General features: G+C 43.0%; 1 protein-coding gene and 1 pseudogene across 3 annotated transcripts in view; both read left to right on the forward strand.

The window, feature by feature from the left end:
* LOC311366589 (glutamate receptor ionotropic, delta-1-like) overlaps nucleotides 1–26,827 on the forward strand; it is a gene marked incomplete at both ends in the record, with an annotated part of 424,970 nt that overhangs the window by 366,129 nt on the left and 32,014 nt on the right. For both annotated transcript variants that reach the window (XM_084485372.1, XM_084485371.1), the window contains 3 exons: nucleotides 1,984–2,145; nucleotides 9,773–9,892; nucleotides 26,576–26,677. In XM_084485372.1, coding sequence (XP_084341498.1) covers nucleotides 1,984–2,145; nucleotides 9,773–9,892; nucleotides 26,576–26,677 — 384 coding nt within the window. The remainder of the gene's footprint in view (nucleotides 1–1,983; nucleotides 2,146–9,772; nucleotides 9,893–26,575; nucleotides 26,678–26,827) is intronic.
* Nucleotides 19,656–20,299, forward strand: LOC311366713 (annotated as a pseudogene). Its single transcript has one exon. The product of its transcript is annotated as an uncharacterized misc_RNA (transcript).

The following is a 26,827-nucleotide window of genomic DNA, read 5'->3' on the forward strand; positions in this document are numbered from 1 at the left end:
GGTCTCTAATGATAAATAACACACTGGCTCACTTGGACATTAGGTCCGATGTCCAAAATCCCAAACTACACCTTTAAATGTTGAGTTCAAATGTCTTCCACAAATTGTCCATTGTCACATAGACGGAAACCATTTAACCAACTGCACTGTTCAATACTCAAATGGGATGATAGCTAGACTCAGCTGCATTGCCTCTACATTGAAATGCTGAAGTATGTTACACAGGATCCATCCCCAGCCGACATTCAGCAGACTCCCTCCCCAGACACTTTACACTTACACTTTACTATACCTCATTACTTATTATTGTGCATAGGAATGCACAATCTTGATATCCCTTTTCTGTTATTCTTCTTCCCACCAAACTTGTGCAATTATTGAGACCAAAACTACCGAACCAATCGATTCCATTCAACATCTGTCACAAAGGTCTAGGTCCATACATTTGGGCAATGACTTTTCATATTTGTAAATTTTATACCTTTTGAGATATTCTACTTTTAAAATATTATTTATTATTATACTATTTTTTTTCAATGGGAGGACGGCGGAACCGTCCGCCCATTCTCTGACACTTACTTCATACAGACTTCGTAACTTGGTCAATTTTTTATCATTAACCTTCTTTCAAAGGTTTAATAAATCAAGAAATCTGCTAACAGAATCTCGATTACCTTTATACTTTTTTCATAATCACAGTTTAAGTTCCATGTCCACTTCGTTTTCAGTTGGTCTCATTGATTTACTCTGAGGGAGGAGCGCGAGGATGTGCAGGCAGCATACTTTTAATCACATTAGGCTGGAAAAATTAGCATTAGGCGAGTACATTCAATTTCGGCTGGTTTTAAAAAGAGCTCTTTCTACAAACATCAATGAATTCCATGCCTTTCATATGGCATATTGTTTGTGCAGCTAGTTCCTCTAAGTAAAGTAAAGCTACTACTACTACTACTACTACTACCACTACTACTACTACTACTACTACTATCTTCCAGCTTTGACAGTATTACAGTTTAGCTTCCAACTTTTGTAACAATGTATTTCAGCACTTTGCTTCTTCAGGTAATGCAATTCAGCGTCAGTCAGTTTTCGATTTCAGCTTCCAGGTTTTCAGTAGTGCACTGCAATACATTTGACCTTTCAGATTTTTCAGCAGTGCAGGGCAATACATTTGACCTTTCAGATTCTTCAGTTCAATTAATTTTACATTTCTGAATTTTTAGCAATGCTTTGCGCTTTTCATTCAGCTGTCACTTTATTTGTTTCCAACCATTTTTTAAATGGTATGCATGTTTACATTGTTTACTCCATTTAGACTTTTGAACTCTGTTCAAATCCCTTCACTTAATTTAAACCAGATTTAACGTTTCTTTATGTCTTAATTTATGTGGCTTTATTAAAACATATTTTCAACCTCACTTTGCACTACAGCACTCACCACATTTTCTGCAGGAAATGCATTTTCTAGTATTTGACTGTGATTTACATTTTAAGAAGCATATCTAACTACCTCCCTCATCTTACCCACAGAAAACAGATAATTGTTCAAAGGTTGTGCAATTAAGAGAAGACAAGAGACTGAAGTTGATGGTTTCTATGTTTAGTGTCTGATTTTGTGTCAGCTGTGTCAGCTGAATTTAACTGAAATATGGTTATGGTTCTTAGCAGATGCCTTTATCCAAAGCGACATGCAAAAAGATCATAAAGATCACAGGCATTTCTATGCACAGTAATCCCTTATACGTGGGATTATATTTTCTAGTTATAACTTATTACCACTGTTTTAGTTTCTCTACTTATTTTTACATATTTTTATTTGTACTTTATTTACTTTATCTTGAATTGTTGCTGCTAAGTGGCTGGTGAGGAACCGAGCCTAAGAATTGTACTATTGTGTACTTATTGTACAATAAGATTTTAGTAATAAAGTATTGAGTAATAAAAGTAATTCTGATTCAGATTCTCTGGTCTCCCCTGCGCCAGGTATCCAACCTCTATCTGTACGACAGTGTGTTGATGCTGGCCAACGCCTTCTACAGGAAGTTGGAAGACAGGAAGTGGCATAGTATGGCCAGCCTCAACTGCATCAGGAAGTCAACCAAGCCCTGGAACGGAGGCTGGTCCATGCTGGAGACTATCCAAAAGGTAAGGACCTTGTGACAACCTTTCACTATTTATTCAGTGTTTCCCACACATAGGCCAATCTGTGGCGCTGCGCCACAGATTGAACAACGAGCGCCACAAATTGATTCTGCTTTTATTATTTATTTATTTATTTATTTATTTATTTATTTATTTATTTATTATTTATTATTAATACCCCCCCCCCCCCCCGTCAACAAGGGTTAGCCACACATTGCTACCTGGTCTGTGGGAAACACTGCGCTAGCGCATCTTGCTGGATTATATCCTAGTGGATATAATAATGTGGACATTGGGGTACAAACCCAGAAACTTTTGTTGAAGAGACGACTGCCGTAACAACTAGACTATCCCGCACTTGAAACAACATACAAATTAATTCAAAAATAAAATTTAAGCCTTTTCCATAAAGTCAGAAGTAGATCAGATTTAGGTCCGATGTAATATGAACCATAGTGCAGAATAGGGATGCACCGATCCGATATTAGGATCGGATATCGGCCCCGATATCAACATTTTAGCTGGATCGGGTATCTGTAAAAGCAAACCGATCCGTAAGACCGATCCGTCCCTTTTTAAATAATATTTTAAAACATATTACGCGACACGTCATCATGCCGCGACGCGCGAGCACGAGCAGTGAGTGGAGATGCTGCGACAAACAACATGAGCACACAAAGGGGTCTGTGATTTGGAGATATTTCAGCCTTACCACACCAACTAGTTCGACGGCAGTTTGCAATGCGTGTAAAGCGAGTGTCGTCAGGGGTGGTGGTAGCACTGCCAAATACAATACAAACAATTTAATTAAGCACCTGCAGAAACACCATGCAAAGGAGCACGAGGAGTTCCAGCAGCTCAACAGGTCCAAAGGAACCTCCGGTGATGGAGGTAGCACACAGCTTACGTTAGCAGATGCGCTACAGAGACGGGAAAAAATTCCTAATAACAGCGTGAAGGCCATGAAGATAACCGATAAAGTTCTGGAGTTTATTGTGTTGGATGGTCTACCAATGTCGTCTGTGGAAAAGTTGGGCTTTCAATGTCTATTGGATCACTTGGAGCCAAGGTACAATATACCGTCGCGGAAATATTTTTCTGAAACCGCACTGTCAGAAAAGTTTAAAAAATCATGCGAACTATTGTCAAAAGAGAGACATCAATTTTTTGAGCTTTACAACAGACATCTGGAGCTCTGAAGTGTGCCCCATGTCACTTTTGAGTCTAACTGTACACTGGTTAGACACTAACATGACCCCTTGTAGTGCTGCGCTACAAGCGAAGAATTTCCCCGGTTCACACAACAGTGACAGGATTTCAGCTGCTATTAATGCTTGACGAATGGAATATTCCGCTCAACAAAGTGCATGTCATTCTAAGGGACAATGCAAAAAATATGGAAACGGCCATGGTCAAGATGGGTGTGAGTAGCTTAGGCTGTTTTGCGCACACACAGCAGCTGGTGGTCAACGAGGGCCTGCTGTCTCAGAGAAGCGTGAGTGACGCAGTCGCAAACGGCAGATCGATTGTAAAGCACTTTAAAAAGTCTCCCCTTGCTTACTCCGAGCTACAGGGCATCCAAGTCCAGATGCAAATGCAACCGAAAAGATTACAGCAAGACGTGAGGACACGGTGGAATAGCACGTACTTGATGATCCAGAGTCTCCTGGAACAGAAGCGCGTCCTAGGAGCTTATGTTGCTGACTTTGATTTGCCGACAACATTGACCACTAACCAGTGGGGCTTGCTAGAGAAAACCAGCCTTGTGTTGGAACCGTTTGAGGAGCTGACGAGAAAAGTCAGCTCAGCCACCGCTTCTACTGCAGATGTAATTCCTGCCATCACTGTCCTAAAGCGCATCCTGTCCAGGGAAGGGGAGGCAGACGCTGGCATCAGAACGATGAAGAAAACCCTACTGGATGCTGTCAACCGACGATTTGTCAATACAGAGCAGGAGCCTTTGTACGCCATTGCCACCGTGTTGGACCCGAGGTACAAGGACATTATAAGATAACATACAATAGCCCTACTAGTACATTATACATGGTATTTGATGTGATATGATGCCTACATTTGAGTGAAACATTTAATACATTATATTATACCAATGTGAATACATAGGCCTATACATTTGTGCAATATTTTTAAGCAGTCTGTGAAGTCATCAACAGGATTTTTAATTTTATTAATGGTTTCATATTTAGCCTAAGCTGTTCTATTCCTGTTTCAGGTACTTTAGAAGTGAGGCCTTTGCTGTCCATGCCAAAGATGCACTGTTGAGGGAGCTTCAGGAGAGAGAATTGAGTACCACAACAGAAGAAGACACAGAGACTCTGCAGCCAGCGGAGAAGGCCCCTCGGAGGGAGGCAGAAACCGCGCCAGAGCAAGAGGCAGAGCAAGAGGCGGAGGCAGAGGCAGGGGCAGCGGCTCCAAGGAAAAGTAGCTTTATGGAGGAATTTGAACAAATTCAGGAGGAGTGTGAGGATGAAGGCGCTGCAGGCAGCTCAAGCCCTGAAGGTCAGCTGAATGCATATTTAACTGAGAAAACCATTGCTGCTTCTGACAACCCATACCATTACTGGAATGTCAACAGACATAGGCTACCTGTTCTTGCTGCCACAGCCAGAAAATACCTCTGTGCCCCTTGCACCAGTGTCGAAAGTGAGAGGTTGTTCAGCACTGTGTCCAACATTGTCGATGAGAAAAGGAATAGACTGACTGCTGAACGAGCAGAGATGCTTGTGTTCTTGACAAAGAATTTGTCATTGCAGCTTAAGTGAGCATTCAACTGTCCATAATCCTTCATAAGGGGTGAGACTGCACTAAGTTTTCAAGCACTAGGCCATGATTGGTGATATTGCAATAAATGTTATGTTGACATTTTTATTATTGTAATTGACCAGACTACTGGTTTATTTTCATATTCAGTTAAGTTATTTCTAATTCCACTTTGCACTTTGTAAACAGAATGCAGATAATGTTTAGAGCTCCAGCAAGCCATGAATGGTGTAGAATTGCACCATGTTGTGTAGTTGTCTATTATTTGTTTTTAATATTTTGTGACTGTGTGTGCATAGTACAATTCAGTTTGAGTTTCAACATTTGTATTTATTTTGTATTTGTTTAATATAGTTCATTCATTTTTATTTGTTTAATAGTTCACCAAATGTTTACTGTTACAATTATTTACTTGAATATAAATGCTGATGCATAGATTATTGCTGCTGTTGCACATTTTTCTGTACTTTTGTTATAAATAAATGATTAATTGCATTGTGTAATAGTTCATTGCATTAATTTGTTTAATCTTATTACATTTGTCTCAGGAAAGAAAGGTGTAGTCACCCAATGCCTTCAGTATGTTTGTCCTGTTGAGGTTTGTAGTTTCTTAAATCAACAATGATATCGGATCGATATCGGGTATCGACCGATACGCAAGACCCCAAGCATCGGTATCGGCATCGGAACTGAAAAAGTCGGATCGGTGCATCCCTAGTGCAGAATAGTGTAGTGGCAAGGGTTTTCATGCCAGAGAGCTCCAGGTTTCGATTCTAGTCACAGCTACTGTAGGTTTCCTAGAGCAAGATGCCCAGAAGAATTCCCTGCACCCTAATGATATGTATCTGAGATCATTGCAAGGCATTTTTGGATAAAAGTGTCTGCTAAATGACTAATCAATTGCAAAAATCAATAGGAATAACACCCATGCAAACAGATAGGATACCCCAATACCTTGTTTTCATGAAGTTGCACATGTTAAACAAAGTGATTAATGATTGAACTTAGGCTTCAATACCAGGCTGGTTATCTTACTACATGTGAGGGTGTCCTTGTTATTCGCAGCGCTGCTTAATGTACACACTTTGCATCTACATCCAGATCCCTGTAAAGATAGTCCTGGCACGGGGAATGTGAACGCTCTTTGAGAAAACCATTAGTTATAAAGAAGACTCCCTGCTGAGGTTAATAATCAATATGTAAGTCATTTTTTACTTCTCTTATCACCTCCCCCTCCCTGTGATTAAGTATACCAAGTAGTGGTCCCGGGCGGTTCCCTTCTGCCACATCAAAACAGTGACATTATGCTAATTCAGAATATTATGCTAATTCACTGTGGATCTATTAAATTTCAGTTTCAAAATCCTATTAAAAGACAAGGAGATATTCTTTTGATAAACTATTATCAAAACTTTTCGAATACCTGTTTTTTTTTCCGAACTCTGGACGATTATAACGGCAGGCTTTCCCTCAGGATCACTGACAAAACTATAGTTCTGTCAGGACCACTGAAGTCTAAAAAATACACAAGAGAGAAATACGTTTTAAACCAATTTATTTTGTATTTGGCGGTATGGCTCTGTTCAGAAGAAGTTCCCTGTCTTTCCATGAGCTCCATGGAAAACCAAGACAGGGAACAGCAGCATCCTCAGGGGATTACCCTCCCAGTTTAACTGGGAGAGCAAGCTAACTCTATACCCCCCTGGAACAGAGCAAGCAACAATGACAACAGTATGTCATTATTTCAAGTTTAACCACTTTGAGGTGGAGCTGGGGAGGAGGTGGGCAAAGCAGCAGCAGAGAAAGCAGTGAGAGTAAACAGACTGAAGCAGTTTAAATAAGGCGCCCTATTAAGAGAGGTCACTTGCGAGCGAGGTAGCGATTAGCTGAGTGGAACAGCTGAAGAGGGCTGGGTTTGGCATAGCCAATAAGAAACTGACAGCAGGCTTGACTACGCGGCCTGCCAGAACGCAGAATGCTCGATTTGTGCATAATTTAGCTTGAAGTGTGCTACTAAAAATATAATAGTGGGAGCACAGCATGTTTCCTCCAAAGAGAACCGTTGAATGTTGTTTTTAGCACCGGTAGGGAAACGGCAGTTGGTTACTGACTCTAATTGCTACCAGCTCTGTGGCAACTCGTCTAGAACTCACTTCTCCTAACATCTCTTACACAAACCACACCTGTTTCATCAGTTGATGTTTCGGCAACAAGCAAGTAATTTAATAATGGTGTCGCGGCTCCTAAGCCACTTATTTTGACACAAAATGATGTGGGAAAGCACTTTGAACGATCAGTTATTCCTCGAGAACCCCACAGTTCTCCAGAAGCTTCTCCTGTTCTCGTACCGCTGTTCCTGCAGACTGTGTCCTCTCGTGGAGCTGAGCCTCTTATTCTTTTGTTATCTTTATCTTTGGAGGACAGAATATACCACCGCTCTGCATCATGATGTATGCTTTTATTTTGAAAATGTGCTTTCTGCTGAACAGGATGTTGATGTTAGGACATAAACTGCACACAAGAGCTGCTTTCACATATGACCTCTGTCTTTTCTCTGCATTTGTGGAGCAGGAGGTTTGACCGTGAGGGTCATTCACACTTATTCACACTTGATGCCTGATATGTGGAGATCGGTGTCGCTCAGTCATCAGTAGAATCTCCGGCTGCTTAAGGGGGGTGGGCTTGCAAGGGGCGGGAGATGACGTAGGGTCGAGGTTCACAAGAGGCGGGATCGGGTTTGTTTTGGTTTGACCGCAGACAGCGTGCAGGCAGAACAGGCAGAACTCATCGCGATCATCTTAAATGTTGCTGCAGCGATGCATATATTCCATCACATCCACATCGATCAATGAAAGATTGGAGCATGAGTTACAGACAAATAGAAGAAACGACAAACAAGAAAGGTGTCGCGAACAACTGCATTACTGAAGAGGGCGTCTTTTTTGGCTTCATTTCACATCAAACAAACACTGGGACAAATGTAGTTGATTTCTGTGTTTAACTGAGAAAACAGAGAGTGGAAGGACGGGACCCTATTATGTTCAGCTAACTGTTGTCAATATTAAGTGTTAACGAGAGTTAGCGCATGTGTGTGCGCGAGAATGGCAGTGTGTGTGTGTGTGTGTGTGCGAGTCTGCTTTATTCCGACCATATTCAAACCTTTAAGCAGACCCATTGCTGTTACCCCCGAGAGAATGTTCCTCCTGTGCTCCTCGACTACGGTTTGGGAGCCGACAGAAGGAAAGGTGTAACATAATAATAAAAAAACATTTTCTATATACGCGTGCAGGTGTGAACTCATGTATTGTAATTTATTGTATCATTTAGCGTTCACCACGAATGACTCTGAAAAGCAGTGCCACATTAAAATATTTTTTTAACTATTCAGCGAACAAATTATCGATTTGGGTGCGGGTGCCACTTAATGACACGCCCACTCAACTGGTGTGAAATGCCGACATCCTACTGCTCATTCACATATAAGGTAATTAGCATTTCCTCCGGAGAACATACTACCTCGGGGTAGTATTTTTTCAGGAGGTCCAACGTCAGGATATGTCATTCACTTATACGGCACCTCCGTAGAATAGACGGAGAATAGACGGATGCACGTCCATATGTGAAAGAAGCTAAGATGAGATGATTGCACTCCCACAGGATAAGTTAGGTTAGGTGTGGTTTAGTGAGGTCAAGTTAGGCAAGGTTTAGTTTGGTTAAGTTATCTGAAACCATAAAGGCTTGGATCAGGTCAATAGGCTTGTATCACAGAGGTGCAATATCAGCTCATTAAAGTGTAATTAAACCCCTGTTTTAGCTCAAATCCCAACACTGCCATTAAAACTTTTTCGAGGGGGGCTGAGAATTCTTGGAAGGAGGTGGGAGGTGTTACAGCTTGTGAAATGGTGGAATGTCCCAAACGACATGCAGTTATAATGATTGTCTGAGCAGTTGAACCCTCTTTGACACAGCTAACACCATTGACCACTGCCCCCAGACAGACCTTGGCACACCACACAAGCATACCCTCTCTGGCTCGGCCTCACTTCCTCAGGAATTAATTTGAGTAACAGTCGAAAAATTGCATTGACTGCTTCAAGATCAAAGAAGTCAAACACATTTAAAAAAACAATTTGTTAAATTTTAATTATGGGTCTGTAGGCACGCCCAGCCCCTTAATGAGCATCATGAGACACACCTGTGTGTTCACACACCTGTGGCCTAACATAACACCGTGGTGATACAGACCTTTGGACCACTCCACTGGATGCAGCTCCAACCTGGCTCCTATTAGAGGCGCTCCTTCAACGGCTGGAGGCCAACAGCACCGAATAATGCCTGACGGAAATGCGGGCCGTAACTCGATCACTGCTAGCTACTGCTATCTGTCATCGCTGGGGCCCTTTTTCTACATCTTCCCATCATTCATCCGGAGGTCTGACGTTTCTCATAACACCTTGTTTACCGAAGGCAGCATGACTCCACAGCGAGCTCCTCTCAAAGCCAAGGAGCCTATCTGTTCAATTCCACTGTTGGTGAAATTGGAGCCGTCTCCACAGCGACGTGTCACTGTGATCTGTGTTCACACGCCGCCGGCGGACAGGGTTGTGTTTCACGTCTCAAGTGATGACAAACCTGCATATCGCTGCTCCCTGTTTGTTGGGCGGTTTGCTCGTATTGTGCTTACCTGGGTGAGATATCGGAGCGTGGGGAGAACGTCTTCCCAGGAGAGAACAAAGCACAATCATTGATTGATGAATTGTGTTGAATACAATCAGTACTGAGTACAGTGTTCTGCAGCACACAGCAGCAGCCTTATCTTTTTATACTTACTTACCTCTCTCTCTCTCTGCAGGGTAATATAACAGGACTGACCGGGTTGATGGACTTCAAAGACAGCGGCTCCAACTCTCACGTTCAGTTTGAGATCCTGGGATCCAGTTTCAGCGAGTCCTTCGGCAAGGATGTCAAGAGGGTGAGTGTGTATGTGTGCAGGTGTGAGTCTGGGTGCTTATGTGTGTGAGGAGGAGTGAGGGTGAGAGTATAAATGTGTGTGTATATCTGTGCCGTGGGGGGGTGTGTGTGTGTGTGTGTGTGTGTGTGTGTGTGTGGGTGCGGGTGAACCTATGCATACATTCCTGCTTACCTGTGTCTTTTGCATCTTTTTGTAACTCTTTCCCTCCCTCCTCTTTAACTTGTTGTACCTCTCCACTAGGGCTGCACAATATATCAAATTTTTATCACGATGACGATATTGGCTTCCCACGATGACACGTAGTGTTCTCGCGATATTTCACGATATTTCAAATGCGTGCTCCCCACGCACATTTTTTTTTTGTTATAATATCCGCAAAAAAAAGAGAACCAAAAAAGTTGTCGTCACGGCACAGAGCCCCCCCCCCCCTTCCCGCCATGTTGGAAGGTACGCCCCTCCGAGTGCAGCTGAGCTTTGTGTTATTGTTGACACGGTAGCTGCTAGCAGAGGAGGTTGTTGCAACTCTGTACTGTTTTAACAATGCCTGGAAAAAACTGCTGCGTTAAAAACTGCTTGAATGCCTCACACGATTGTCGAGGGAACCATAAGAACATTGGGTTACAGTTTGTCAGGTTCCCTAAATGGACAACGCACTGAAGGCTGCCCCACACTACAAGATTTTTTAATCTAATGCGATTTTTGAGTCGGATGTACACCACAATCTACACAAAGAGAATCTCAGCCCATTTGTTGCTCTCCGATCGTAAATACAAATACATGAGATTCGAACACAAGACGGAACACCACACACTATAGGACAATCTTGTCCGATAATTGCCCGCTGCAGGGCCGTGGAGGTAGAACTAGAGCAACTCGCGTCAACAGTGAAAATGGATCAGCGTCTTTTGACAGCAGTTGTTTCCTGCTGGGCAGTGTTTCTCTGGGCAGAAGCGGGCAGATAATACCCCCCCCCCCCCCCCCAACAACTCCTCAAGCCCATAATCGTGCCCCCCCCCCCCATGAATAATCATGGTAAATAATCTTGATATCAATATTGATCAAAATAATCGTGATAATCATTTCGCCAATAATCGTGCAGCCCTACTCTCCACTGGCCAAGGTTGTAAGACTCCTTAAAGATTCTGGTCCTGATCTCTGAATGGCTGCCATGTATTTACTGAGATGTCTTTAGCCTAGTGGGAATAAAATGAAAAAAATGGATGGTTATTGTGTGACTATAACACACACATTACTATTACCTTATGCATACCCCCCCCCCCCCCACACACACACACACACACACATGCCACATGCACAAAAACACGCACCCAGTTTGCCATTTTTGTCTATACTTTTCTATACTTCAAAATTGTTTGTCACAAGCACACCATGGATAAAGTTTTGGACTCGATTTGGAATGAAGGACATCCCACTGCGGTGAACACCCACTTTGGGATGGTTTATGCAAGCTGTTGCTTGCATACAGCATGCCACACACTGTGCTGCCGTTGGCTGTCCTCTGGGGCCACCCGCACGGTGATGTTGTTGTTATGCCGACAGAGATGTATGTCACTGTGTGTTGTCGTGGTATCGTCTACACTGAGCGCTAGCAGTGCTTTTGGGTTTTTCCGGGGGTTAAGCTGCTTCTGCTTTTGTTACCGAGTCTTTGAAGAATCTACTGGAAGGTTATGTGTTTCATATTATGTAAGGGGGAATGAACATAATGGATTTGTCTAATTGCACAAATACAAATGACATGGAAATAAATCTTTATCTTGTTGGGAGAATAGATTACTTTATTTAAATGACAGTAGCTTTGATTTTGCTCACAAATGCTTCATTCATTAAAGAATCAATTAATGGTTCTGCATGTGTTGATTACAGCGAAAGATTGCTTCTTAACTGTATTGATTGTGATGGTGATTGTATCAGTATAGATTAAAGCTTATGATAATGAGGAAAGAATCCACTTGCTAATCTTAGAAAAACATTTTGAATCACTAATAAAAGCCACAAGATAAATCAGCCTTTCCTGGAATCTCCCATCACACCACTAATTTCCCTTTGCACGCACAACGAAAGATGCCACCAGGTCAAATTAATTGCACATTCATCATTTCCTTACTGCGGTTTATAAATTGTTTAAGCAAATTGCACTAACCTCATTGCCTCCACGGTTCCTGTATGTTTTTCAGTTGAATTCTCAACGTCAAATCAACGATTATTTAATGACCGAAAGTGAATTAATGTTTGTGTGGTCCGTGAGCCTTTGAACAGTGTTAATATATGTATGCGTCAGTGCTATAGGTGTGTTGATGAATAATTTAATCAAGCCGTATTTATGTTATATCAGATGGGGTTGCAACCTTTGATAATTGGGTCCCTCTGCCTCGTGGAAATGATGTACACCCCTGATGTAAATATTATGATTGATTTTAAATATAAACCACCCGACAGAAGCCTGCCCCTCATTTGAATTACACATCAAGAATCTGAAGAGCTGTGATTCCGACATTTTATTTCACCTTGTTTATGTCCATTCTCTCTCTCTCTCTCTCTCTCTCTCTCTCTCTCTCTCTCTCTCTCTCTCTCTCTCTCTCTCTCTCTCTCTCTCTCTCTCTCTCATCCTTGAAGCTAGTCTTATTACTTAAAGCAAACACAGACGAACCATCCGCTATGTCTGATTAAACCTGATCGAAATTGAACCAAGCTATTCTGGGAACCTGCAACGTTGTGTGTCCCTGTACACCCTGCTAGCCCCCGCGGGTCTTTTATTCGCATCTCAACCGATCTGTTCAGTGTCCACATTTGCAATGTTTTAGGCTCTGTGTCGTCACACTTATTTGTTGCCTGTAACACCTCAAAAATAGGATTCTTCTCCTGCTTCCGTCTCAGCCTGTGTTGTTGGTGTCAGGGACTTTAAGGGGATCTTCCTCTCTCTGAAGGCAAGATGCCAAGCCACTGTTTAATCAGACACGGGAGCTGCAGCCCCAGCTCCTCCTCCTCCTCCTCCTCCCTTCTCTCTCTCACTGATATTACTGTTTGCTAGGTGTTTGTCTTTACATGGCTTAACCGCTTGTTTGTTCAGACAAGTGTGTTGTTTCTCCTCTCTTGTCTCTCGCCGTCTCCACTCTCCTCTCCCCCCCCTCCCAGCTCCTCTCTCCTCTCTTGTCTCCTCCTTTCACGTCTTCTCTTTGCTCTCCTCCCTTCTCCTCACCTGTCCTCTCATGTTCTCCTCTCCTATCTCTTTTCCTCTTCTCTATTCCTCTACTCTCCTCTTCTCATCTCCCCTCTCATATTGTCTCTTCTCTGCTTTCCTTCTGTCTTCTCTCTGTCATCTAGGCTTTTTTTTTTTTTCCATTTCTCTTCTCCTCAATTCCTTCCAAACAACATCTGCAGTATGTATATCAAATCTCCCTCACTCTGACTCTCTCCATTTATCTCTCTATTTAACTTTTATCTGTCTTTCTCTCTTCCATGTCCAACTGTATCTCTCTACAGTATAAAACCTATTTTCCAGAAATGTCCAAACATTTAGCCATAATGGACATTTAGGCCCAATCCCAATTCACCCCTTGACCTACCCCTTAGCCCTACCCCTCGCTTTTCTGTGTTCACGGTAGGGCTAAGGGGAAGGGCTAACTAGCCCTTGAAAGTAAGATTTTGAGAGAGGCACACTCAAAATCGAGGGTCATGAGAAATTGTCCAGTATGCCTTGAGAGAAAATAGAAAATCAAGAAAAATCCTAGACAAAATGGCAGCGAAAGATGTGACTGGATCGAAAACCACAAATGTAAGTATTTTCTTCATAATAAACATTAAATAATTATGATGACAAACACATTATTCTTGCATAATTTTCTTTATAACAAGCATAACCACAAAAGTGCTAGTTTGCATGGCTTTAGCTAGGGCACTTGCTAGCTAGCAAACTTTACAACATTTTAGATTGTGCATGACAGTACTGGATATATTTCCATGTCCCATTTCTCCCCTTTGATGGCATGTCAATTGATGGCGTGAAACTTCTAAATTCTTGGAATCTGAACAATGTTACAATGATATACATATGTTCCATCGTTCCAGGGACTCCAGCTTGGAAGATTAGCTTTAATCCCTTGCCAAGTAATGCAATAGTTATTGTTTTAGAAATGCTATGTAGCCTCGAGAATGTTGGATCAATGTGACGTTGTTTTTGACAAACCATTATCTTATTGTTTAATTTATTTTGGTAGATATATATTGTAACAGTTATTATATATTGTACATAACATGTGGCCATATCACCCAGTTCTGCCATATAATTCCTTCTCATTTGTTATGTATTCTTTCAGGAGATCATTGAGGCCGCTGCCACCACAGAGCCCACCCCTCCACCTCAAGCACCCCTTCTGCATTGGTAGGCCTAAGCCCCCCAACCCCCAGGAAGAAAGAAAGATGAACCATCCACTGATGGTTTAAACCGTTTTTTGGACCCTTTGAAAAGATTATTGATAAAATGTGATTGTTAATACCTGTTGGTTAATACCTGTTGTTGCAATATTAGTTTCATTATATTACTGGTTCTTGCATATTGTGTGAGCATGAATAACAGATTATTATATAATCATACCACATTTTTTCAATGTAGGTAATTTAGTCTGAATTGGAAGGTATTTTACTACTTGAATCTAGTTACATACAATGCATGTGTATGGTCGTTTATCGTATCAGACCTGCACACGGATAGTTTTTTTGACATTACGTGTTTCACAAAGGGGTTGATTTGACAACATTAACGTTAGTTAGCATGCTGTGTAGCTAGGCTAACTACAACTACAACAACTTTTTGCAGTATATTCTACATACCACAAACGGATCCACCAGCATTGGATGCCCCATGCGTTGACTACAACGAAACTCAAAACAACCGGCGACAAACTTGTTGTGTCTATTTACGTAAACGCCATCTACGACTACTAATGAAGTAACGGTCTTGCAGCGTTGTCAAATTTCGTAGTGGAAGAAGAATTCCCCTTGGTCCTCTGTTTCGAGGGGCAAGTCGAAGCCACTCAAAAGAGTGGGCTACTTAAAAACGAGGGGTAGGGCTAAAAAAGGGAATTGAGATTGCGCCTTGGTATTGTTGTCTGCCCTTGTGAAATGAATCCATTAAAACGGAAGGGAACGAGAATGAGGCTCGGCACGGCCAAATTAATCTCAATGTCCATTTCAACAATGTACGCCTTCTTCAACGCCAAATAGAACATTAATTTTTCTTAATGTGACGTTAAACATAATGGTTTCATCTTTAGTTGACGAGTCGGCTTGTTTTCCTTGTTCTTTATGTTCTTTATGTTCTTGAAAGTGACCGTTTTTGCTTGGTTTTGGCCTGCAGATTGGTAATAATTCCCCATTCTCTATTCTGCTCAGTGCGCAGATGCATACCACAAAGTGTGGTTTTCTGGTTTTCTAATCAATCTCGAATTTACATGAATTACAATCAATTAGAAGGGCTGAATCTTGGCTAGGTCGACACCCACGGTTAAACCGACTGAAACGTTCTGTTGCTGTACAATGGAACAGGCTAGAAACCCACATCTCTGCTAAATGAAACAAGACTTGAATGTTGTGTAGATGAAATGAGAGCATTCAACAGGCTTTTGACATTACTTGTTATATGATATCAATAAAACATTTTTAAATCCTAAACCAGATGAAAAGACATTGTGTTTGTGGTGAAACGGTGGATTTATAATGTGCAACAACTTTAATATTGATAAGAAAAGCAGAGATTAAAGCCAGTGTGAATTGAAAGGCTGTTGAATCTCTCTCCTGAGCCGTGTTTTCAAACTCCCACGCTTTGTCTTTCAGATGAGAAACCCTGGATCTCAGTAAAATAAAATTAAGCAGGAAGACCCCACCACACACACACACACACACACACACACACACACACACACACACACACACACACATTTGTTACGCAAATTTGTTACGCACCAAAATATTCTATACACACATAGACACACATTATGTACACAATAACACACACACAGACACATGTAGGCATAAAGACACACACACACACGCACTTCTATTCATTTAGGTGCTATCTTTAATCCAAAAGGCTCCAGAGATGAGAGCTTTGTGTATGTGCAGCTCACTTCAAAGCATCACGCAATTTCCTGTGGGAAGGATGGGAGAAAATGGAATAAGTTAAATTCTATCCCTCCAGAGACTTGTTGATCAGAGTCCTTTGGATGGGAGGTTGTGTGTGTGTGTGTGTGTGTGTGTGTGTGTGTGTGTGTGTGTGTGTGTGTGTGTGTGTGTGTGTGTGTGTGTGTGTGTGTGTGTGTGTGTGTGTGTGTGTGTGTGTGTGTGTGTGACGTCAACCTCATAGAGCTCCGAAAACATGACCTCAACACAGAGACTAACGCTCTTCAAATTAGCCTACATATATTTGTTTGAGGAGTGAATTTGCTCCAAAATCTAGGCCTCTAGGTTTTAGGCCTAAATAAGGGAAGTGGAATCTAGTGCAGAGTAAATGAGGATGCATTTTATACATGATTTTATGACAAAAAATATGGCTTTTAACATAAGCACCTAATTATCATAATATAACAAACATTTTCAATTCCAGCAATGTTGAATCAACCCACAAAGTAATACATCTTCCAGTTTTCCAGTCTGTGGAAATTGTTTAATTGTATATTATATACATTTAGATTGTATAACCATAGATTGTAAAAGCATAGATTGTATGTTAAGGGGAGGTAGAGCGAGTGGACCCAAATGCTGGACACAGTGAGACTGAGACAGGGTCAATTATAAGGGTCATTAGTGAGGGCAACAGTGGCGGCTGGTGATAAAAATTGTTGGTGGGGCGCAGTAATTGCATCAAAAGGGGGTATTCCGCGAAGATTATTCGCAGAGAGACAGAGAGTTACGTGTTTGCGGAGAGGACGCTGGCGTTGTTTCTTCGCCGCTTCTCTGCCCACGATTTTTACGATTTTTACTTTTTGTGCCTGTTAGAATAGTTTTCCTGTGCTTTTGCACTTTAAGCTATTGTTACGAGCCCTACCAGTTTTACGGGACATTGATCCTAAGACTCACCGGCGTTGTTAGCAGGTAGCTAGGCACCTAACTGCTTCAGACGTCTTTCCAGCTGTCAATCTTTGCCCCACCGGGAAAAGATCCCTCTGGTTCCAACCGTCTACATCACTTTGCTGGACAACTTTCCTCCCTTCCACCACCTTCCAGTATCTGGAGTTAATGCTTGTCTGGCCAGTAGCATCCCTCCTTGGCAAGCATGATGTTTCGCTATTCCAGCTCTCAACTCCGCCAACTTAACCCTGCAACCACTCTTGGATTTAACAACCCCATCATCAACGAGCTTGGACTTTTCCGCTGCCCTCGTTACATTCATAGAGGCTCCAGCCGAAACCTCACAGTCCATAAACTTCATCACAGCTCCTCTGCTACAAACATCCCGTCTCTCTGGTCATCCGTCGCACGTCCGACACGTCATCGGAGCGCCGTCTCTCCAGCTAACATCAACACGGGAAATACAGCGAGATCTTTGCACTCCAGCATGGAAAACAACGCGAGATCTCCGCACTCTTGGCTGGATAGACTTTGTGGAGTGGATTCCAGCCTGCGCGGAGTAGATTTTAATGCTTTGCGACCTGTACAGAGATTTACCCCACAGTCATTGGTCAAATTAATACTTTTTAACTCTAAATCTGTCAACAACAAATCCAGCCTGATAGAAGAGCACATCAGGGAGAAAGGACTTGATTTCATGTGTCTGACAGAAACCTGGCATCAGCCAGAGGTTTACTCTGCCCTAAATGAAGCCTGCCCACCCGGGTACAGTTACTTGGAGGCAGCCCGCAGCACTGGCCGCAGTGGTGGCCTAGCTGTCATCCACAGACAGGACCTGGAGTTGTCCTCCATCCCACTACCTACAACTTCCTCCTGCGAGTGTCTTGCATTCAAATGTAAACCCCCTCATCCCATGATTGTGCTCCTCATCTACCGGCCCCCAAAACCCAACTCTGCTTTCATGCCGGAAATGTCTGATCTCCTCACAACACTCTGTACTACATCTGCAAACACCATAATTGTGGGAGATTTTAATATTCATGTTGACACCCCCTCATGTCTTTCCACTGCTTATTTTCTTCAGCTACTGGACTCCCTCAACCTACAACAACATGTCGATGTCCCCACACATGTCAGGGGACACACACTCGACCTGGTCATCTCAAACTCCGCTCCCATCAGCAACCTACAGGTCTATGATCTTCGTGTTTCAGACCACAAGGTTGTGTCAATGGAGCTAGCCTTCCCATCCCCCCACATCAAACCAAAGCGACAGATCCACTTCAGAAACATGAAAAATATTGACACAGATGCCCTAGCCCTGGATCTCCAACTTCTCTCCTCTGGCTCTGATGACTGCCTCTCTGTTACTGACTCAGTGGATTTTTACGACCAGTCCCTGAGCAGTCTCCTGGACCTCCACGCCCCCTTAACAACCAGGTCAGTCTCCTTTTCGCGCTCAGCACCCTGGTACACCGTCGAGCTGCGAAAGATGAAGACGGCTGGGCGTGTCCTTGAGCGGCAGATCAAGGCCACTGGACTGACTGTTCACAAACAGGCATACAGAGAGCACATGAGGGCGTATGCAGAAGCTCTCAGGGATGCACGGGCCAGGTTCTACTCCACCATCATAAATAACAGCCCCGGTAATTCCAAACAACTATTTTCAACAATTAACCACCTTCTCAAACCCCCTTCACCCTGCCAGACTGAGGCCACCAAGGAGAGGTGCAACATGCACATTACCTTTTTTAAACAAAAAGTTAATAACATCCACTCACACCTCTCCACCACTGCTGTCTCACCCCACCAAACTGACGACCCACTGTCTGAGACTGTCCAGCCCCTCAGCTCCTTCTCCAACGTCACACAGGAAGAGGTGCAGGCCGTCATCAGAAAATTGAAGCCATCCACCTGTGCACTGGACCCCTTCCCTTCAGCCCTGCTGAAGACCAACATCTCTGCCGTCTCTCCCCTCATCACCAAGATCATAAACCACTCCCACCTGGCCGGCCATATCCCACCTGCATTAAAAACTGCTGTCATCAGACCACTATTGAAAAAACCCACCCTGGAATCAGAAGTTCTCTCCAACTACAGGCCCATCTCCAATCTTCCGTTCCTGTCAAAGGCTCTGGAGAAAACAGTTGCAGCACAACTTCAGGATCACCTCATACAAAATAATCAGTTTGAGAAATTTCAGTCTGGTTTCCGCCCTGGCCATAGTAGAGAAACTGCTTTGGTCAGGGTCACCAACGACCTCCTGATGGCAGCAGACACCAGTTCCCCATCACTTCTCATCCTCTTGGATTTAACAGCTGCTTTTGACACAGTCGACCATAATATCCTCCTCCACCGCCTGCAATACACCATTGGACGCACAGGAAATACACACAACTGGTTCTCCTCTTACCTCACTGGCAGAACCGAGCACGTCGCCCTGGGCAAAGCAAGATCACACACCCACAGTGTCACCTGCGGTGTCTCCCAGGGCTCTGTATTGGGCCCCACCCTTTTCTCTATCTACATGCTCCCCCTGGGCAGCGTCATCAGCAGGCATGGGTTAAGCTACCATTGCTATGCTGATGACACATAGCTGTACCTCAGAACCACCACTACTTCTTCTTGCCCCCTGCCAACATCCACACTGACCACTTGCCTGGAGAAGATAGAGGCATGGATGAAGCTCAACTTTCTTCAATTAAACAGCTCTAAAACAGAAGCTATACTCATCGGCACACCACATCAGCTCCGCTCCTCCCACATCACCAATATCACTTTCTCTGGCCAAAACATCCCCCTTTCCACATCTGTCACCAACCTGGGTGTTAAAATGGACCAGCAACTGAACTATGATACCCACATCAATCACCTCCGCAAGAACGCATTCTACCACCTCAAAAACATTGCCAAACTTGGCCAAACGGCCTACACTCACCCTGGCAGCTGCAGAGAAGCTCGTCCATGCCTTTGTCTCCTCCAGGTTAGATTACTGCAATGCACTCCTCATCGGGATCTCTGGCAGCATCCAGAAGCTCCAATACATACAAAACAGCGCAGCCAGGATCCTGATGAGGGTGCGCAAATATGAACACATCACATTCCGAATTGAATTCAAGGTCTCCCTCCTCACCCACCAGTGCATCCACGGACATGCCCCCCCCTACCTCCAGGAGCTCCTCACCCCCCAGACCACCTCATGCACCCTTAGCTCTGCATCAACACACACCCTCAGACCACCTAAAACCAAGCTCCGCACCATGGGCGATCGGGCTTTCTCCGCTGCTTCCCCGAGACTATGGAATGCCCTCCCTGACCACCTGAAGGCCCCACAGACTACAGCAGTTTTTAAACTAAACCTTAAGACTTACCTTTTTAAAAAAGCCTTTTGCTAATTTTTCTTTTACTGTATATGTATTATGTTTTAACAACCCCTTTTTTTTCCCCTCTTAAACTCTGTAGCACTTTGAGATTTTCGAATGTAAAGTGCTCTACAAATAAAATGTATTATTATTATTATTATTATTATTATAAGCCTTTTCTGGATTAAAAAGAACATAACACTACTGATATTGAACTGCTGTGCATCTCTCTTCAGCCATTCTAGCTGCCCAGAGTTCCCCCAGATATTTTTTACTGTCGTATACATTCACCCAAAGGCAAATTTTGACAGGGCACTGGACATTATTTTCAATCTCTCCCACAAGCACTGTCTCCTGATGTCCCTAATTTATAATTTATTTTAGAAGATTTTAATAATTGTCCTGTGAAAAAGTGCTTACGTACATGAAATCAGTATGTGGACTGTCCCTCCATGAAAAATATGGTTTTTTTAGACCTATATTATGGAACTGTCAAAGTATTTCATTAATACACAGGATCAGATGTTATAATCCCTTGTGCCAAAATCCAAGGAAAACACATATTCAGAAGCCCCTGCCCAAACCAACCTTATAAGCACGCTGGCCACTAAGCTACCAACCAAAGGTGAAAAACACGAGACAAATGGCCCAACTAACAGCAGTAAATACAGCAGTATGCAGTAAGAAGAATTTCATTGGGGTTATCAAGTGGGCACCCTCTTTCACAGATGTTTCGTTAAGGCCCACGACACCTCCTGAGGGCTTAACAATGAAACCAGCGTCCTGGATTCACCCCCTCAATGCTGCCACCACATTGCCACATTTAATGCATCTAAATACTCTCTTTCCTGCATCGTACCCCTAGCCCTACCCCTAAACAACCACGTTAGCACATTAGCACACGTTAGCACAGCTGGCTTACCTTAGCTTGCACCCCAGGAAGTATGTTTTCTCCTTACCCACAGCCATTCACTTGCTTGTTCTGCTGCCACGGACATGTTACTAACCGCTTGCCTCAGACTTCATCCACAAATACCCAGTTCAGTCAGCAAGCTAATAGCAGATCTAGCCACGAACCCCCGCGCACCGATTTCAATAGGCCTTAGTCGCGTACTCCAGCCTCGCTGTGCTGCCTCTCCAGCTCCTGCTGCCCTGATATTAATGAACAGGTAGAAACAATGCCTGACTACATCAATGTTGCAACCTGGTCTCACAGGAATCTGTGAAATGACCACGGACGCTTAACTCAAAATCAGTGGTGGCCTCACGGAATCACTTAAATTGTCGGTGATATGCCCACAGATGCTCCAATGAGAAGATTGAGGCAATCTTGCTGTCAGGCAACTCCCGTGAGGCATGGCAGGGGATCAAGACCATGACCAATGTCCCACACAAGGGCAGAGGGAAACCTTCCCTGATCCTTCCTGGAGGTGAGGGACTGGAAAGAAACCAGCTAAACAGCTTTTTCTGTCGCTTTGAGAGTGGCAGTGATGCTGGAGCTGTCATCATGCTGCCCCCTTCACCCCTTGCATCTGTCCTAAACATCAGATAATCGGATGTCTTTCACCTTTTTAGTCGTAATCTACGGGAAAACATAAAGTGTGACCTGATATTCAATGCAGCGAAAACGAAGACAGGTGACGATTATAAATGTGTTTTATTGTATTGAGTGGTAGAAGTAAAAAAATGTCTAACATATCTTTTGTTTGAACTACTTGAGTCAGCCACCAACGACAGACTCTCCCACACATGCACTGTGCTGAGGCCCAGGGTTGCCAGATTCCAGCAAGGTTTTCTGGCCCAAAACCTCCTCAAAAACGCGAGATTGCACAAAAAAACGCACAAAATTGCAAGTTGTGCAAAGTCGTTTGTGAACGAAGAAACAGCATTTGAAACAGCATAGCGGCAGATACAAGCAGTTGTATTTATTGACTTGAATTTGTGCAAGAAAAATATCCAAAACTTATCTTTTTGGTGAGAAAATCTTCTATAGGTGTGCAACTTGCATTGCATGCATTCACATACTGATTGCGGATGTGCAAATTTTTGTTGATGCATGTGTGAGAATGTATTTTGCGCCATACACACTGCAGCCACTATAGCAGAAAGGTGAGCGTTTGAGTTTCTAAATTTGTGATTTGTAGAATAGGATTTGTGCACCTGCAAGGAATAATTTTAGAAGGTGTAACTGTTATGTGTTTGTGGGAGAGACATTTTTTGACAAGTTTTCAACCCCTAAGGCATTTTTCTCTGTCTTCCAATTTACTAACACACGTGTGACTTTCAGTTTTTTTTTATTTTTACAACCAAAACTTCCACTGTCACAGGTTGCACAGTTGTTTTGCTCCAATAATACCCTCAAAGAATCCGGACATAACGCGGCCCGGGGTCCCAATTAGAGAGGTTTTCTCCACAAATTTGCCTATAAAACATGAAAGTGAAAGGTCAAGATCGATCGGTAGATCCACAGCGACTTTTTTAGAAGAAGCTTGCAAGAAGATTTGTCAAGGCAGTTAGCCAATTTCTGATAAAACTACGACTAAAAGCCCTGTTTTGTATTAATCACGTTGTCAGCAAAATAGTAGCGTTGTGCATAGAGCGAATATTATTCATAGGTCACAGAGCTCTTCTGGCTGTCTCTGTCGCCACATGAGGAAAGTGGTTCATGACTATTTAAATGGCAGGCTTCCTAACTAATTCCAGTCATTTACTGAGCAGTCAACATGAGTGATACATCACTAGACGCTAAGTGCTTCACTGTGTGAAAATCGTGATTTAACACGCTCCTGGGATATATATATATCTCGGGTGTTGCCTGAGGTGATTTTGTTTTATTCTATTTGAATTACAGGCACCCTCTAACCCCCAAATCTTTAACGATAATTGAAGGGACAGTGCCACCGAAAATAGTGCTTTAGTATGAAGAAACAAGCTCTCCTTGTGTCAGTCACCACCTCTTACGGTCTCTCCCTCGCCAACATCAAGCTCTCTCTGCCTGGCATATTTCTTTTTTGCTCTCTCTCTCGGCCTCACTCTTTCTCTTTCTCTCTGTTTCATCTGCAAACTTCTCCTCGAGCAAGTGTCTTTTTGAAACCACTGCCCCACACATACTGAAATCCACATACAGACAAACACTCTTTTTTGAATAATTGTATTGAATAATAATTTTTCATTCACCCCCAAGATGATTTGGCTCCTCTCTCTACGTTCTCTTTCTCCTCCGCTCTCCCCCTCCTCAACATTCTCTCTCTCTTTCTCTCCCTCTTCATCTCTCTCTGATTCTCTTTCCTCAAAGTCTCTCTGACCCCCTGCTCTCCCTCCTCATTCCCTCACATGGTCAAATGAACAGTGTAGTGGTTAGGGTGCAGACATTCTAGAGCAAGCTGCCCTGACCGTCAACTGCTCATGAATAACTCAATCCATTTCACAAGACTTTCAGGGACAAGCCAGTAATAACTAGTGATCTCTAGGAGGCATATGTGTTTACTATTGTCAGTAGCTTTCAGTTTCTAGCTTTATGTTTCATGGCAAGCAAAGGGCTAGTCTACATATGACCAGACATATAATAACAAGCATGTTTCATTTGAATTAACACAATTTAGCTGTTTGAACAGCGCTGAAGCGCGTGTTAAATCTGGGTTGCCAGGTTGAGTTTCTACTGGGTCCATGGTTGGGCGAATCTATCATCTATACAAGCATCCTATAATTCATTTTTTTATTGTATTAAATTATTCTTGATTTTCTGCTCCTTTTTAATGTTTCAAATTATTTTTGAACTAATTTATATAAGTGATTAGGGGGGAAGAAAGACGATTGTAAGAACAGTGGAACAACAACTGTCTCTTTTTAGTCTTCCCTTCAGTATTCCCTTTTCCTCTGATATTCTTAAGATAAACTAAGAGACTGTACTAAGATACAATATTTATTTTTTGTGGTTCTCCAAGTTTCTTAAAATGACCTTATGGAGTATAGAGCAAGTAAAATAAGAATCGAAAGTGTTTAAAGTTGCATGTGTCTATGTGTCATAATGGCTGATAGCATGGACAGTGGTCTGCATATACATGAGCAAACATCTAAAGGTTATCTGTAAAAAAACAACAACACACACACGCATGCACACACACACACACACACACACACACCCATCCTGGCCACTCCCTAATGTATGGTAGAACCACTCACATACAGACAAAGATACAGAAAAAAACAGTTACTCAACCACTCATCAGCAGAAAACAATCAAACGCATACCTCTCCAAATGTATTTTACTTCTGGGACCTTCAAGATTTCAAAACTTGCCCAAATCTCAGCAGATGGCGGGCATGTGGACATGGTGTGTGATAGGTCAGAAAGGAATGGCGGGTGTCATCAATTTGATGTGATTTCCACGTCTCCACGGAAACTGCACTGGTCTTAACTACCGGAATGCTCAGTGACCAAAACAAAACCGCGTCCAGCCTCAGCCCGCTGGTATCAAATCTACTTCTTTAGGCGTACGCTCCCTGCTTGAGTCACTTCTGATCAACCCGTCTGCCAGATAACGAAATAGACATCAATAACACAGCCGTATAAGATTAGCTTAACACTATCAGTCTGTGATATGACATAATAGCCCCCCATAAACCATTTACAAACACATTTTCTAGATATAAACTATTATGCTCTTGCTCAAACACAGATGCACACACACACAGACATAGACACACACGCGCTGGCACAGACGGATGCACACGCGCACACACATGGGCCGCCAATCAGAGATGCTCTTTGATGGGCTGCAGAGTTAATTATGCAGAGTAGACTGGTAAGTAGGGCACTGCGCAGGGTTTGGCTGTGGAGAGTCTGGCCTATTTGCTCCTTATAATATCTGAGTGACAGTCGGCCCAAATCGAATTGGACCTCTGTGTTTTAATACCGGGCTCACGACCAACCCGTTCCTCTTATTATTGCATTTTTATTTTGGAGTCAAGGCACGTTCTTGTTCTCATGTTCTTGTCTTGTTCTTTTATTATTATTACTCTCTCTTCTACACTCTCTCTCCTTCCTTGTTTAGGCCACACTACCTCCTCCTAACATTTCAAACAGGCGATGAGTTGCTCTATAGGAGATCCACCATATAGGAGTCTGTCTGCTGCGAGGATGGCGGTTGTCTTTTTCTCCCCAATGTCCCTTAAAGGTTGTATCAGCGATTCTAGACCGAAACGTTAATGATCACATTCATCTGATACTCACGATCCGCTGGCTGCCCACACCATAAGCAGGCCGTCAAAAAAACATGTCTCTGTAGGCAGCCTGTGCTCCGAGATCGTACACAAAGACAAATGGTACTACCAACCACTCAAACCAAAATAAATAGTATTCCAACCAATCACGACAAGGGGTGGGTGTTGTGGGGGGTGCGCTGTGCATAGGCGTCAATTACGCTGGGGACGAGTACCCACCAGTTTTCATCAAGATTCATTTTGTACCCACCACTTAAAAAGACAAAAAACTTGAGTTTAATTATTATGGATTATTACATGGCTTTTCTCAATGCTGTGGAATGCGCTGTTCACTTGCATGGTCCTTCCCGACTTCCAGCGGTGAATTATTTTTAGATAATTGACCGTTGCATATAATGACCGCTGTCAAGGAAAGTAGCTCTGATTCACGTCTCTCGTATCACTCCACAAGTAGTCCGGTAACTTCCTCATTGTATCCTCATTGTACCCAGCACTCTGAAAATGCACTTTTGAATGCGTCTCTGTCCCCAGCAGATTTCAAACCAAACTGACGCCCATGGCGCTGCGTTCAGGATAGTTTTTACTGGAAGCATGAAACACGGAAGAGAGCGGCCAGCTGGCTGTTTGTTTGGGATCTCGCTTCAAATACCAACAGAAGTGACGTTGTCCAACATCGCTGATACTTTAATCTGTCCAACTGAAGCGTTTGGATTTTGACTGTCCACCATGGCCTATAAACCTTTGGGAAATGATTTCTTAAGGATACCTTTGGTGGATAATCCCCTCTATAAAGCTTGATTTGATCACCACTTCTGGATGATGGTCTTTACTATCCTCTCTCTCTCTCTCTCTCTCTCTCTCTCTCTCTCTCTCTCTCTCTCTCTCTCTCTTTCTCTCTCTCTAGCCTTCAATGAACAATTAATGAAACAGCAGAAAGTTTCCTTTGGTGAGTTTTAACTTTAATGTACATCAGTCATTGTGCTGATGCATCCTCCTCTCTCTCTGGTCTCTCCAGCTGGCGACCTGGGACTCGGTGCAAGGGCTGAACGGCAGCTTGAAGGAAAGCCGCATTGAGAACGGGATGCAAGGGGTGACCGTCAAGGTTGTCACTTTACTGGTAAGGTCTTTGTTTTTGATCATCAATACAAAGGTAAATAACCTCACACTAAGAAAAGACATCAGTAAGAATTTTTTTCGGATTGAATAATGCTGTGTTTTGGCGATGCAGCTGTTTCTTTGTTTGTTATTTCCTTGCAGGAAACTTTAA

The sequence above is a fragment of the Micromesistius poutassou genome, assembly GCF_964030765.1.
Source record: "Micromesistius poutassou genome assembly, chromosome: 21".
Lineage (NCBI taxonomy): Eukaryota > Metazoa > Chordata > Actinopteri > Gadiformes > Gadidae > Micromesistius > Micromesistius poutassou.